The sequence below is a fragment of the Oncorhynchus keta genome, chromosome 21 (genome assembly GCF_023373465.1).
Source record: "Oncorhynchus keta strain PuntledgeMale-10-30-2019 chromosome 21, Oket_V2, whole genome shotgun sequence".
Classification (NCBI taxonomy): domain Eukaryota; kingdom Metazoa; phylum Chordata; class Actinopteri; order Salmoniformes; family Salmonidae; genus Oncorhynchus; species Oncorhynchus keta.
In genome coordinates, this window is record NC_068441.1 from 47,436,996 (window position 1) to 47,453,010 (window position 16,015).

The 16,015-nt window shown below is 44.3% G+C and overlaps 1 protein-coding gene and 1 long non-coding RNA gene across 4 annotated transcripts in view; both read right to left on the bottom strand.

The window, feature by feature from the left end:
* Nucleotides 1-358: 358 nt before the first annotated feature.
* LOC118400625 (uncharacterized) lies at nucleotides 359-875 on the bottom strand. The gene is made up of 2 exons (XR_008074657.1): nucleotides 842-875; nucleotides 359-797 (listed from the first exon to the last, which is right to left on the bottom strand). It is a non-coding gene; the product is annotated as an uncharacterized LOC118400625 (long non-coding RNA).
* A 1,485-nt stretch (nucleotides 876-2,360) lies between these two features.
* Nucleotides 2,361-16,015, bottom strand: part of LOC118399726 (integrin alpha-7) — a 92,124-nt gene continuing 78,469 nt past the window's right edge. For 2 of the 3 annotated variants that reach the window (XM_052474058.1, XM_052474057.1), the window contains exon 22: nucleotides 2,361-5,884. In XM_052474058.1, the coding sequence (XP_052330018.1) occupies nucleotides 5,732-5,884 (153 nt within the window). In that variant the 3' untranslated portion in view covers nucleotides 2,361-5,731. Of the gene's footprint in view, nucleotides 5,885-6,616; nucleotides 6,755-16,015 lie in introns of all 3 variants that reach the window. The other variant, XM_052474059.1, reaches the window with a different exon arrangement.

A 16,015-nucleotide genomic window follows, 5' to 3' on the forward strand; every position in this document is an offset into this window, starting at 1 on the left:
AACTAAGATAACAGGAACAAAAGCCAACTGTCTTTCAGTACTACATAGTCCATACTGTCTACAATTACAAAAAGCATATCCTTTCATACTTTGAATGTACAATTTATTCTAAATAAGGATACCTCTGCATACATTCTCTAAGCAATACTTTCTTCTATATCAACAGTTTTTACAAACATTTGAAGTATTCTTGGGATTTGTATACTGTATATGTACTGTATATCCCCTCCTTCCAAGCCAAGTCAAACCAGAGTGTGTTATCACCATCTAGTGTCCAAAAGACATTTAGCAGGTTCAGGCATTTTGACAGAAATACAAGGACCAACCCCCAAAAAAATGAGGCTGAACAACACCTATATATTTTTTATGCATTTATTACAAGATTGTCCAGCAATTTCTAAATCACAAAGTAGACTCTACATGCTCATAGGCCCAGTAGACAACAGGGACGTATATTAATTACGTGTACAGGGACGTATAGTCATTGTGTATATTCATTGTGTATATTCATTGTGTGTACAGGGCCGTATAGTCATTGTGTACAGGGCTGTATATTCAGTGTGTGTACAGCACTGTATATTCCACCATAGTCTCACTGCTCAACTTCTCATATCCATTCACTTCAGGGGTGATGGGGCCAAGAGTTTCTCCAGACCACGTAACCTGACCAGAGAAAACTCCAGGACCTACTTGAAGGTTTTAAACTGTGTCGTGAAACACTCTGCAAATTATGAACCTTAACCTTCAGTAAACCTTTATTCAACCTTCAGTAAACCTTCAGTAAACCTTTAGTAAACCTTTAGTAAACCTTCAGTAAACCTTCAGTAAAGCTTTAGTAAACCTCCAGTAAACCTTCAGTAAACCTTCAGTAAACATTCAGTAGCTCCAAAGTTAATTATCATCCTCTTCCTACCAATTAATTCTCTCTCTTTTGAATTAAGCCATAAGGCACTTTATGTAAATACAAACTGTAATAAATTATTATTTACAATCATCTTTCCCATCAAGGTTTCAAACTATTGAGGACATCTAAGGGGCTGCAGGGGAATATGTGAAGTACCTGAACAATGTGGTACTCAACCACAATATAAACTTTGTTTGTATCTAATATCTCCTACCATGAGCTGAAGCTGTTGATATTGTCGTTAACGTTGAAGTTGTTTTTCAACATTATTCAGGTGGTGGATTGTTATTGTGAATTCCTCAATGGCTGTTCATCACAGCCGACCGACACAAAACAAAACTACAGCCTAAACAGTCACAACACAATCAATTCAACCTCATTCCAATGTTATGGCCATAGCAGTGCTGCAGTCAGAAGGCTGGGCAGTGTTCATTAGGTATCAAATGGAAGAAAACAGAAAGGGACAATCTGAACTTTGTAAGAAACACTTGCTTTGGTTTTCCGTTGCAAAACGTTTTACCATGGTGTGTCCTAATGAACAAGACCCTAAGGACTTCAACAAGACAACAGACTAATGTGTTCTGATCAGTCTTATCGAAATGGGAGCTGGTGTTGTCAGATCATTGTCATTCTAGCGCTGTATCAACAGTAGTATTACAGTGACTCAAATTAAAACGCTAAACAGCAGTAGAAGTCCATTTGAGTGTCAGTGTTCAGTCTATCAATATGTATTGATCAATCTGATTGGTATTGATCGAGTCAGAAGTCTGTGTGCAGTATTACAGTCTGTAAAAAACAAATGCAAGGCATGGTACATATGGATTCTCCCCGGTTAGTTAGTCAGTCAGTCAGATAATCAGTCAGTCAGTCAGTCAGATAATCAGTCAGACAGTCAGTCAGTCAGTCAGTCAGATAATCAGTCAGACAGTCAGTCAGTCAGATAGTCAGTCAGATAATCAGTCAGACAGTCAGTCAGTCAGATAGTCAGTCAGTCAGTCAGATAGTCAGTCAGTCAGATAGTCAGTCAGTCAGTCAGACAGTCAGTCAGTCAGATAGTCAGTCAGTCAGATAGTCAGTCAGTCAGTCAGATAGTCAGTCAGTCAGTCAGATAGTCAGTCAGTCAGTCAGATAATCAGTCAGACAGTCAGACAGTCAGTCAGATAATCAGTCAGTCAGTCAGACAGTCAGTCAGTCAGTCAGTCAGATAATCAGTCAGTCAGTCAGACAGTCAGTCAGTCAGATAATCAGTCAGACAGTCAGTCAGTCAGACAGTCAGTCAGATAATCAGTCAGTCAGTCAGTCAGACAGTCAGTCAGTCAGTCAGTCAGTCAGATAATCAGTCAGTCAGTCAGTCAGACAGTCAGTCAGTCAGATAGTCAGTCAGATAATCAGTCAGATAATCAGTCAGATAGTCAGTCAGTCAGATAGTCAGTCAGACAGTCAGTCAGTCAGATAGTCAGTCAGACAGATAGTCAGTCAGTCAGTCAGTCAGATAGTCAGTCAGACAGTCAGTCAGATAGTCAGTCAGATAGTCAGTCAGTCAGATAATCAGTCAGACAGATAGTCAGTCAGACAGATAGTCAGTCAGTCAGTCAGTCAGATAGTCAGTCAGACAGTCAGTCAGACAGTCAGTCAGATAGTCAGTCAGTCAGATAATCAGACAGATAGTCAGTCAGATAGTCAGACAGATAGTCAGTCAGATAGTCAGTCAGACAGTCAGTCAGTCAGATAGTCAGTCAGACAGATAGTCAGTCAGACAGTCAGTCAGATAGTCAGTCAGATAGTCAGATAGTCAGTCAGATAGTCAGTCAGATAGTCAGTCAGATAATCAGTCAGTCAGATAGTCAGTCAGATAGTCAGTCAGATAGTCAGTCAGTCAGTCAGTCAGTCAGTCAGATAATCAGTCAGACAGTCAGTCAGACAGTCAGTCAGTCAGTCAGATAATCAGTCAGATAGTCAGTCAGATAATCAGTCAGTCAGATAGTCAGTCAGATAGTCAGTCAGATAGTCAGTCAGTCAGATAGTCAGTCAGATAGTCAGTCAGTCAGATAGTCAGTCAGTCAGTCAGATAATCAGACAGATAGTCAGTCAGATAGTCAGTCAGTCAGATAGTCAGTCAGATAGTCAGTCAGACAGATAGTCAGTCAGACAGATAGTCAGTCAGATAGTCAGTCTGACAGATAGTCAGTCAGATAGTCAGTCAGTCAGATAGTCAGTCAGACAGATAGTCAGTCAGATAGTCAGTCAGACAGATAGTCAGTCAGATAGTCAGTCAGTCAGATAGTCAGTCAGACAGATAGTCAGTCAGATAGTCAGTCAGATAGTCAGTCAGACAGATAGTCAGTCAGACAGATAGTCAGTCAGTCAGATAATCAGACAGATAGTCAGTCAGACAGATAGTCAGTCAGATAGTCAGTCAGACAGATAGTCAGTCTGACAGATAGTCAGTCTGTCAGATAGTCAGTCAGATAGTCAGTCAGACAGATAGTCAGTCTGACAGATAGTCAGTCAGATAGTCAGTCAGACAGATAGTCAGTCAGATAGTCAGTCAGTCAGATAGTCAGTCTGACAGATAGTCAGTCTGACAGATAGTCAGTCAGATAGTCAGTCAGTTAGATAGTCAGTCAGACAGTCAGTCAGATAGTCAGTCAGATAGTCAGTCAGTCAGTCAGATAATCAGACAGATAGTCAGTCAGATAGTCAGTCAGATAGTCAGTCAGTCAGTCAGTCAGTCAGATAATCAGTCAGACAGTCAGTCAGACAGTCAGTCAGTCAGTCAGATAATCAGTCAGATAGTCAGTCAGATAATCAGTCAGTCAGATAGTCAGTCAGATAGTCAGTCAGATAGTCAGTCAGTCAGATAGTCAGTCAGATAGTCAGTCAGTCAGATAGTCAGTCAGTCAGTCAGATAATCAGACAGATAGTCAGTCAGATAGTCAGTCAGTCAGATAGTCAGTCAGATAGTCAGTCAGACAGATAGTCAGTCAGACAGATAGTCAGTCAGATAGTCAGTCAGACAGATAGTCAGTCAGATAGTCAGTCAGTCAGATAGTCAGTCAGACAGATAGTCAGTCAGATAGTCAGTCAGATAGTCAGTCAGACAGATAGTCAGTCAGATAGTCAGTCAGATAGTCAGTCAGACAGATAGTCAGTCAGTCAGATAATCAGACAGATAGTCAGTCAGACAGATAGTCAGTCAGTCAGATAGTCAGTCAGATAGTCAGTCAGACAGATAGTCAGTCTGACAGATAGTCAGTCTGTCAGATAGTCAGTCAGATAGTCAGTCTGACAGATAGTCAGTCAGATAGTCAGTCAGTCAGATAGTCAGTCAGACAGATAGTCAGTCAGACAGATAGTCAGTCAGATAGTCAGTCAGTCAGATAGTCAGTCTGACAGATAGTCAGTCAGATAGTCAGTCAGACAGATAGTCAGTCAGATAGTCAGTCAGTCAGATAGTCAGTCAGACAGATAGTCAGTCAGATAGTCAGTCAGACAGATAGTCAGTCAGATAGTCAGTCAGTCAGATAGTCAGTCAGACAGATAGTCAGTCAGATAGTCAGTCAGTCAGATAGTCAGTCAGACAGATAGTCAGTCAGATAGTCAGTCAGACAGATAGTCAGTCAGATAGTCAGTCAGTCAGATAGTCAGTCAGATAGTCAGTCAGTCAGATAGTCAGTCAGTCAGATAGTCAGTCAGATAGTCAGTCAGTCAGATAGTCAGTCAGACAGATAGTCAGTCAGATAGTCAGTCAGTCAGATAGTCAGTCAGACAGATAGTCAGTCAGATAGTCAGTCAGACAGATAGTCAGTCAGATAGTCAGTCAGATAGTCAGTCAGATAGTCAGTCAGACAGATAGTCAGTCAGATAGTCAGTCAGACAGATAGTCAGTCAGACAGATAGTCAGTCAGATAGTCAGTCAGTCAGATAGTCAGTCAGACAGATAGTCAGTCAGATAGTCAGTCAGTCAGATAGTCAGTCAGATAGTCAGTCAGTCAGATAGTCAGTCAGATAGTCAGTCAGTCAGATAGTCAGTCAGTCAGATAGTCAGTCAGATAGTCAGTCAGATAGTCAGTCAGTCAGATAGTCAGTCAGACAGATAGTCAGTCAGATAGTCAGTCAGTCAGATAGTCAGTCAGATAGTCAGTCAGTCAGATAGTCAGTCAGTCAGATAGTCAGTCAGATAATCAGTCAGATAGTCAGTCAGATAGTCAGTCAGTCAGATAGTCAGTCAGTCAGTCAGATAGTCAGTCAGTCAGTCAGTCAGATAGTCAGTCAGTCAGTCAGATAGTCAGTCAGTCAGATAGTCAGTCAGATAGTCAGTCAGTCAGTCAGTCAGTCAGTCAGATAGTCAGTCAGATAGTCAGTCAGTCAGTCAGTCAGTCAGTCAGTCAGTCAGATAGTCAGTCAGTCAGATAGTCAGTCAGATAGTCAGTCAGATAGTCAGTCAGTCAGATAGTCAGTCAGATAGTCAGTCAGATAGTCAGTCAGTCAGATAGTCAGTCAGATAGTCAGTCAGCAGTAGCAGTTCAGAATATTGATCCAGTCATTCTAAAAGTACAATACAGTAAAATACAGTAGAATACAGTAGAATACAGTAGAATACAGTAGAATAGCATCGGCTTGAGCCAGTTTTCACCATTGATAAATCCATGATGGGAAGTGTGCACACTTCAGAAGAAGGGTGATTAATCGGGACATAGCCTCAATGTGCACAACAGTGTTGTGACACAGTCAGTCTGCACACGTTTGTTCCACTGAAGAGTTAGTGAGTGCCATAGGGTTGAATGGGTGTTTGCTGCTATTCTAGTCCTTGTTTGTTGATGTTGTTCAGGAGCTTCCGTCGCTCCAGTGTGTGGCCCACTCCTTCTTCTGGAGGATCCCTGCCTTCTGCTGGAACTGGGGCCGGTCTTGACGGGGGATCTTCACAGCATGGTACTGAGGAACTTTGTCTTCATACTGGACCCGACGGAAGAAACCACACTGTGTGTGTGAGAGAGAGAGAGAGAGAGAGAGAGAGAGAGAGAGAGAGAGAGAGAGAGAGAGAGAGAGAGAGAGAGAGAGAGAGAGATAGAGAGAGAGAGAGAGAGAGAGAGAGAGAGAGATAGAGAGAGAGATGATATATATATGAGAGAGCGAAATAAATATAGATATATATAGATATATATATATATATATATATATATATATATATATATATATATATATATATATATCGGAAAGGAGAGAGAGAGACAGACTAGGTTGATGTTGCTATGCAACCCAAGGAAGATTGTTGGTTGCTGATTATGAAACATTGTACATGTGCCACAAAAGCCAAAAACATCCAGTTGATGTGCATAAAGTTTGAATAAAACAGGACACACAACAAGCAAAGTAAACACACCACACAGCATAACACGCATATGCTGACAACTCACTCGCCATTTTGTGAGAAACAAGAAACAAGTTCATTCTGGCATTCTAACCTAATCTAATCAGGATACATATGACCAGATGAAATTCGATTATTCATGAATAGAACAGGAAGGACAATCTCATCAGGAAGAGAACATGTAATCAACTTTCTACAATGCCAGGATGAACTTGTTTCAGGTATACAGAGGTCTACAGACCACAACTCAGGCAAAGTCACAGAACTGACAGACCGGTACAGAGCAGGCCAAGGTGCAGAGCAGGCCAAGGTGCAGAGCAGGCTAGGGTGCATGGCTTTACCACTTGGAGAGAGGAGAGGGCAGGAACCTATTGGTCTGACGCCTGCTTCTCAACCTCAGAGGGCTGAGCATGCATGTGGGCGTGGTAGTACTCTGTTTCATACTGCGGGCGGCGCTCTGTACGCTTGAAGAACCCACACTGGGGAGGAGGAGGAGGAGGAGGAGGAGGAGGAGGAGGAGGAGGAGGAGTTACAACAGAGATGTGGAGGTAGGAAGAGAGAGAACGTAGTTTGAAAAAAAGTAAAGAAGAAGAGAGATGGACTAGAGAAGAGAGGAGAGATGGACTAGAGAAGAGAGAGAAGGAGAGATGGACTAGAGAAGAGAAGAGAGGAGATATGGACTAGAGAAGAGGAGAGATGGACTAGAGACTAGAGAAAGAAGAGAGGAGAGATGGACTAGAGAAGAGAAAGAGGAGATATGGACTAGTGAAGAGAGGAGATATGGACTAGAGAAGAGAAGAGAGGAGAGATGGACTAGAGAAGAGAGAGAAGGAGAGATGGACTAGAGAAGAGAGAGAGATGGACTAGAGAAGAGAGAGAAGGAGAGATGGACTAGAGAAGAGAGAGAAGGAGAGATGGACTAGAGAAGAGAAGAGAGGAGATATGGACTAGAGAAGAGAAAGAGAGGAGATATGGACTAGAGAAGAGAAGAAAGGGAGATGGACTAGAGAAGAGAGAGAAGGAGAGATGGACTAGAGAAGAGAGAGAAGGAGAGATGGACTAGAGAGAAGAGATGGACTAGAGAAGAGAGAGGGAGAGATGGACTAGAGAAGAGAGGAGAGATGGACTAGAGAAGAGAGATGGACTAGAGAAGAGAGGAGAGACGGACTAGAGAAAAGAGGAGAGATGGACTAGAGAAGAGAGGAGAGATGGACTAGAGAAGAGAGGAGAGATGGACTAGAGAAGAGAAGAGAGGAGAGATGGATAGAGAAGAGAGGAGATATGGACTAGAGAAGAGAGGAGGAGACGGACTAGAGAAGAAGAGAGAGAGAGATGGACTAGAGAAGAGAGGAGAGATGGACTAGAGAAGAGAGGAGAGATGGACTAGAGAAGAGAAGAGAGGAGATATGGACTAGAGAAGAGAGGAGATATGGACTAGAGAGAGAGAAGGAGAGATGGACTAGAGGAGAGAGGAGAGATGGACTAGAGAAGAGAGGAGATATGGACTAGAGAAGAGAGAGAAGGAGAGATGGACTAGAGAAGAGAGGAGAGAGGGACTAGAGAAGAGAGAGAAGAAGAGATGGACTAGAGAAGAGAGATGGACTAGAGAAGAAAGAGGAGAGATGGACTAGAGAAGAGAGGAGAGATGGACTAGAAGAGATGGACTAGAGAAGAGAGAAGAGATGGACTAGAGAAGAGAGGATAGATGGACTAGAGAAGAGAGGAGATATGGACAAGAGAAGAGAGGAGAGATGGACTAGAGAAGAGAGGAGAGACAGACTAGAGAAAGAGGAGAGATGGACTAGAGAGAAAGAGAGGAGAGATGGACTAGAGAAGAGAGAGAAGGAGAGATGGACTAGAGAAGAGAAGAGAAGGAGAGATGGACTAGAGAAGAGAAGAGAAGAGAGGAGATATGGACTAGAGAAGAGAAGAGAGGAGATATGGACTAGAGAAGAGAAGAAAGGAAGGAGAGATGGACTAGAGAAAAGAGAGAAGGAGAGATGGACTAGAGAAGAGAGAGAAGGAGAGATGGACTATAAAAGAGATGGACTAGAGAAGAGAGGAGAGATGGACTAGGAGAAGAAGAGGAGAGATGGACTAGAGAAGAGAGGAGAGATGGACTAGAGAAGAGAGGAGAGACAGACTACCAAGAAGAGAGGAGAGATGGACTAGAGAAGAGAGAAGATGGACTAGAGAAGAGAGAGAAGGAGAGATGGACTGAGAAGAGAAGAGAAGAGAGATGGACTAGAGAGAAGAGAAGAGAAGAGATATGGACTAGAGAAGAGAAGAGAGGAGATATGGACTAGAGAGAGAAGAAAGGAGAGATGGACTAGAAGAGAGAGAAGAGAGATGGACTAGAGAAGAGAGAGAAGGAGAGATGGACTAGAGAAGAGAGATGGACTAGAGAAGAGAGAGGAGAGATGGACTAGAGAAGAAGAGAGGAGAGATGGACTAGAGAAGAGAGAGAAGGAGAGATGGACTAGAGAAGAGAGAGAAGGAGAGATGGACTAGAGAAGAGAGAGAGGAGATATGGACTAGAGAAGAGAGAGGAGATATGGACTAGAGAAGAGAAGAGAGAGATGGACTAGAGAAGAGAGAGAAGGAGAGATGGCCCCCAGAAGAGATAGAAGGAGAGATGGATCTAGAAGAGAGATGGACTAAAGAAGAGAGGAGAGATGGACTAGAGAAGTGAGGAGGACTAAGAAAAGAGAGAGATGGACTAGAGAGAGAGGAGAGACGGACTAGAGAAAAGAGGAGAGATGGACTAGAGAAGAGAGGAGAGATGGACTAGAGAAGAGAGGAGAGATGGACTAGAGAAGAGAAGAGAGGAGAGATGGACTAGAGAAGAGAGGAGATATGGACTAGAGAAGAGAGGAGAGACGGACTCACAAGAAGAGAGGAGAGATGGACTAGAGAAGAGAGGAGAGATGGACTAGAGAAGAGAGGAGAGAGATGGACTAGAGAAGAGAAAGAGAGGAGATATGGACTAGAGAAGAGAGGAGATATGGACTAGAGAAGAGAGAGAAGAAGGAGAGATGGACTAGAGAGAGAGAGGAGATGGACTAGAGAAGAAGGAGATATGGACTAGAGAAGAGAGAGAAGGAGAGATGGACTAGAGAAGAGAGGAGAGAGGGACTAGAGAAGAGAGAGAAGAAGAGATGGACTAGAGAAGAGAGATGGACTAGAGAAGAAAGAGGAGAGATGGACTAGAGAAGAGAGGAGAGATGGACTAGAGAAGAGAGATGGACTAGAGAAGAGAGAGTAGAGATGGACTAGAGAAGAGAGAAGAGATGGACTAGAGAAGAGAGGATAGATGGACTAGAGAAGAGAGGAGATATGGACAAGAGAAGAGAGAGGAGATGGACTAGAGAAGAGAGGAGAGACAGACTAGAGAAGAGAGGAGAGATGGACTAGAGAAGAGAGGAGAGATGGACTAGAGAAGAGAGAGAGAAGGAGAGATGGACTAGAGAAGAGAAGAGAAGGAGAGATGGACTAGAGAAGAGAAGAGAAGAGAGGAGATATGGACTAGAGAAGAGAAGAGAGGAGATATGGACTAGAGAAGAGAAGAAAGAGAGATGGACTAGAGAAGAGAGAGAAGGAGAGATGGACTAGAGAAGAGAGGAGAGATGGACTAGAGAAGAGAGATGGACTAGAGAAGAGAGAGGAGAGATGGACTAGAGAAGAGAGAAGAGATGGACTATAGAAGAGAGGAGAGATGGACTAGAGAAGAGAGATGGACTAGAGAAGAGAGGATAGATGGACTAGAGAAGAGAGGAGATATGGACAAGAGAAGAGAGGAGAGATGGACTAGAGAAGAGAGGAGAGACAGACTAGAGAAGAGAGGAGAGATGGACTAGAGAAGAGAGGAGAGATGGACTGGAGAAGAGAGGAGAGATGGACTAGAGAAGAGAAGAGAGGAGAGATGGACTAGAGAAGAGAGGAGAGATGGACTAGAGAAGAGAAGAGAGGAGAGATGGACTAGAGAAGAGAAGAGAGGAGAGATGGACTAGAGAAGAGAAGAGAGGAGATATGGACTAGAGAAGAGAAGAGAGGAGAGATGGACTAGAGAAGAGAAGAGAGGAGATATGGACTAGAGACGAGAGGAGATATGGACTAGAGAAGAGAAGAGAGGAGAGATGGACTAGAGAAGAGAGAGAGGAGAGATGGACTAGAGGAGAAAGGAGAGATGGACTAGAGAAGAGAGGAGATATGGACTAGAGAAGAGAGAGAAGGAGAGATGGACTAGAGAAGAGAGGAGAGATGGACTAGAGAAGAGAGAGAAGGAGAGATGGACTAGAGAAGAGAGAGAAGGAGAGATGGACTAGAGAAGAGAGAGAAGGAGAGATGGACTAGAGAAGAGAGGAGATATGGACTAGAGAAGAGAGAGAAGGAGAGATGGACTAGAGGAGGAGAGGAGAGATGGACTAGAGAAGAGAGATGGACTAGAGAAGAGAGAGGAGAGATGGACTAGAGAAGAGAGGAGAGATGGACTAGAGAAGAGAGATGGACTAGAGAAGATAGAGGGACTAGAGAAGAGAGAGGAGAGATGGACTAGAGAAGAGAGGAGAGATGGACTAGAGAAGAGAGGAGAGATGGACTAGAGAAGAGAGGAGATATGGACTAGAGAAGAGAGAGAAGGAGAGATGGACTAGAGAAGAGAGGAGAGATGGACTAGAGAAGAGAGGAGAGATGGACTAGAGAAGAGAGAGAAGGAGAGATGGACTAGAGAAGAGAGATGGACTAGAGAAGAGAGAGGAGAGATGGACTAGAGAAGAGAGATGGACTAGAGAAGAGAGAGGGACTAGAGAAGAGAGATGGACTAGAGAAGAGAGAGGGACTAGAGAAGAGAGAGGAGAGATGGACTAGAGAAGAGAGGAGAGATGGACTAGAGAAGAGAGGAGATATGGACTAGAGAAGAGAGAGAAGGAGAGATGGACTAGAGGAGAGAGGAGAGATGGACTAGAGAAGAGAGGAGATATGGACTAGAGAAGAGAGAGAAGGAGAGATGGACTAGAGAAGAGAGGAGAGAGGGACTAGAGAAGAGAGAGAAGAAGAGATGGACTAGAGAAGAGAGATGGACTAGAGAAGAGAGGAGAGATGGACTAGAGAAGAGAGATGGACTAGAGAAGAGAGAGGAGAGATGGACTAGAGAAGAGAGAAGAGATGGACTATAGAAGAGAGGAGAGATGGACTAGAGAAGAGAGATGGACTAGAGAAGAGAGGATAGATGGACTAGAGAAGAGAGGAGATATGGACAAGAGAAGAGAGGAGAGATGGACTAGAGAAGAGAGGAGAGACAGACTAGAGAAGAGAGGAGAGATGGACTAGAGAAGAGAGGAGAGATGGACTGAGAAGAGAGAGAGATGGACTAGAGAAGAGAAGAGAGGAGAGATGGACTAGAGAAGAGAGGAGAGATGGACTAGAGAAGAGAAGAGAGGAGAGATGGACTAGAGAAGAGAAGAGAGGAGAGATGGACTAGAGAAGAGAAGAGAGGAGATATGGACTAGAGAAGAGAAGAGAGGAGAGATGGACTAGAGAAGAGAAGAGAGGAGATATGGACTAGAGACGAGAGGAGATATGGACTAGAGAAGAGAAGAGAGGAGAGATGGACTAGAGAAGAGAGGGAAGGAGAGATGGACTAGAGGAGAAAGGAGAGATGGACTAGAGAAGAGAGGAGATATGGACTAGAGAAGAGAGAAAAGGAGAGATGGACTAGAGAAGAGAGGAGAGATGGAATAGAGAAGAGAGAGAAGGAGAGATGGACTAGAGAAGAGAGAGAAGGAGAGATGGACTAGAGAAGAGAGGAGAGATGGACTAGAGAAGAGAGAGAAGGAGAGATGGACTAGAGAAGAGAGAGAAGGAGAGATGGACTAGAGGAGGAGAGGAGAGATGGACTAGAGAAGAGAGATGGACTAGAGAAGAGAGAGGAGAGATGGACTAGAGAAGAGAGGAGAGATGGACTAGAGAAGAGAGATGGACTAGAGAAGATAGAGGGACTAGAGAAGAGAGGAGAGACGGACTAGAGAAGAGAGGAGAGATGGACTAGAGACTAGAGAAGAGAAGAGAGGAGAGATGGACTCGAGAAGAGAAGAGAGGAGATATGGACTAGAGAAGAGAGAGAGGAGAGATGGACTAGAGAAGAGAGAGGAGAGATGGACTAGAGAAGAGAGGAGATATGGACTAGAGAAGAGAGAGAAGGAGAGATGGACTAGAGAAGAGAGGAGAGATGGACTAGAGAAGAGAGAGAAGGAGAGATGGACTAGAGAAGAGAGATGGACTAGAGAAGAGAGAGGAGAGATGGACTATAGAAGAGAGGAGAGATGGACTAGAGAAGAGAGATGGACTAGAGAAGAGAGAGGAGAGATGGACTAGAGAAGAGAGGAGAGATGGACTAGAGAAGAGAAGAGAGGAGAGATGGACTAGAGAAGAGAGAAGAGATGGACTAGAGAAGAGAGGAGAGATGGACTAGAGAAGAGAGAGAAGGAGAGATGGACTAGAGAAGAGAGATGGACTAGAGAAGAGAGGAGAGATGGACTAGAGAAGAGAGGAGATATGGACTAGAGAAGAGAGGAGAGATGGACTAGAGAAGAGAGGAGAGACAGACTAGAGAAGAGAGGAGAGATGGACTAGAGAAGAGAGGAGAGATGGACTGGAGAAGAGAGGAGAGATGGACTAGAGCAGAGAAGAGAGGAGAGATGGACTAGAGAAGAGAGGAGAGATGGACTAGAGAAGAGAAGAGAGGAGAGATGGACTAGAGAAGAGAAGAGAGGAGAGATGGACTAGAGAAGAGAAGAGAGGAGATATGGACTAGAGACGAGAGGAGATATGGACTAGAGAAGAGAAGAGAGGAGAGATGGACTAGAGAAGAGAGAGAGGAGAGATGGACTAGAGGAGAAAGGAGAGATGGACTAGAGAAGAGAGGAGATATGGACTAGAGAAGAGAGAGAAGGAGAGATGGACTAGAGAAGAGAGGAGAGATGGACTAGAGAAGAGAGAGAAGGAGAGATGGACTAGAGAAGAGAGAGAAGGAGAGATGGACTAGAGGAGGAGAGGAGAGATGGACTAGAGAAGAGAGATGGACTAGAGAAGAGAGAGGAGAGATGGACTAGAGAAGAGAGGAGAGATGGACTAGAGAAGAGAGATGGACTAGAGAAGAGAGAGGAGAGATGGACTAGAGAGAGAGGAGAGATGGACTAGAGAAGAGAGATGGACTAGAGAACATAGAGGGACTAGAGAAGAGAGAGGAGAGATGGACTAGAGAGAGAGGTGAGATGGACTAGAGAAGAGAGGAGAGATGGACTAGAGAAGAGAGGAGATATGGACTAGAGAAGAGAGAGAAGGAGAGATGGACTAGAGGAGAGAGGAGAGATGGACTAGAGAAGAGAGGAGATATGGACTAGAGAAGAGAGAGAAGGAGAGATGGACTAGAGAAGAGGGGAGAGATGGACTAGAGAAGAGAGAGAAGGAGAGATGGACTAGAGAAGAGAGATGGACTAGAGAAGAGAGAGGAGAGATGGACTATAGAAGAGAGGAGAGATGGACTAGAGAAGAGAGATGGACTAGAGAAGAGAGAGGAGAGATGGACTAGAGAAGAGAGGAGAGATGGACTAGAGAAGAGAAGAGAGGAGAGATGGACTAGAGAAAGAGAGAAGAGATGGACTAGAGAAGAGAGGAGAGATGTTCTAGAGAAGAGAGATGGACTAGAGAAGAGAGGATAGATGGACTAGAGAAGAGAGGAGATATGGACTAGAGAAGACAGGAGAGACGGACTAGAGAAGAGAGGAGAGATGGACTAGAGAAGAGAGGAGAGATGGACTAGAGAAGAGAAGAGAGGAGAGATGGACTAGAGAAGAGAGGAGAGATGGACTAGAGAAGAGAGGAGAGATGGACTAGAGAAGAGAAGAGAGGAGAGATGGACTAGAGAAGAGAAGAGAGGAGATATGGACTAGAGAAGAGAAGAGAGGAGATATGGACTAGAGAAGAGAGGAGATATGGACTAGAGAAGAGAAGAGAGGAGAGATGGACTAGAGAAGAGAGAGAAGGAGAGATGGACTAGAGAAGAGAGATGGACTAGAGAAGAGAGAGGAGAGATGGACTAGAGAAGAGAGGAGAGATGGACTAGAGAAGAGAGATGGACTAGAGAAGAGAGAGGAGAGATGGACTAGAGAAGAGAGGAGAGATGGACTAGAGAAGAGAGGAGATATGGACTAGAGAAGAGAGAGAAGGAGAGATGGACTAGAGGAGAGAGGAGAGATGGACTAGAGAAGAGAGGAGATATGGACTAGAGAAGAGAGAGAAGGAGAGATGGACTAGAGAAGAGAGGAGAGAGGGACTAGAGAAGAGAGAGAAGAAGAGATGGACTAGAGAAGAGAGATGGACTAGAGAAGAAAGAGGAGAGATGGACTAGAGAAGAGAGGAGAGATGGACTAGAGAAGAGAGATGGACTAGACAAGAGAGAGTAGAGATGGACTAGAGAAGAGAGATGGACTAGAGAAGAGAGGAGAGATGGACTAGAGAAGAGAGGAGATATGGACTAGAGAAGAGAGGAGAGATGGACTAGAGAAGAGAGGAGAGACAGACTAGAGAAGAGAGGAGAGATGGACTAGAGAAGAGAGGAGAGATGGACTGGAGAAGAGAGGAGAGATGGACTAGAGAAGAGAAGAGAGGAGAGATGGACTAGAGAAGAGAGGAGAGATGGACTAGAGAAGAGAAGAGAGAGAGATGGACTAGAGAAGAGAAGAGAGGAGATATGGACTAGAGAAGAGAAGAGAGGAGAGATGGACTAGAGAAGAGAAGAGAGGAGATATGGACTAGAGACGAGAGGAGATATGGACTAGAGAAGAGAAGAGAGGAGAGATGGACTAGAGAAGAAGAGAAGGAGAGATGGACTAGAGGAGAAAGGAGAGATGGACTAGAGAAGAGAGGAGATATGGACTAGAGAAGAGAGAGAAGGAGAGATGGACTAGAGAAGAGAGGAGAGATGGACTAGAGAAGAGAGAGAAGGAGAGATGGACTAGAGAAGAGAAGAGAGGAGAGATGGACTAGAGAAGAGAAGAGAGGAGAGATGGACTAGAGAAGAGAAGAGAGGAGATATGGACTAGAGAAGAGAAGAGAGGAGAGATGGACTAGAGAAGAGAAGAGAGGAGATATGGACTAGAGAAGAGAAGAGAGGAGAGATGGACTAGAGAAGAGAGGAGAGATGGACTAGAGAAGAGAGGAGAGATGGACTAGAGAAGAGAAGAGAGGAGAGATGGACTAGAGAAGAGAAGAGAGGAGAGATGGACTAGAGAAGAGAAGAGAGGAGAGATGGACTAGAGAAGAGAAGAGAGGAGATATGGACTAGAGAAGAGAAGAGAGGAGAGATGGACTAGAGAAGAGAAGAGAGGAGATGTGGACTAGAGAAGAGAGGAGATATGGACTAGAGAAGAGAAGAGAGGAGAGATGGACTAGAGAAAGAGAGAAGGAGAGATGGACTAGAGGAGAAAGGAGAGATGGACTAGAGAAGAGAGGAGATATGGACTAGAGAAGAGAGAGAAGGAGAGATGGACTAGAGAAGAGAGGAGAGATGGACTAGAGAAGAGAGAGAAGGAGAGATGGACTAGAGAAGAGAGAGAAGGAGAGATGGACTAGAGAAGAGAGAGAAGGAGAGATGGACTAGAGAAGAGAGGAGATATGGACTAGAGAAGAGAGAGAAGGAGAGATGGACTAGAGGAGGAGAGGAGAGATGGACTAGAGAAGAG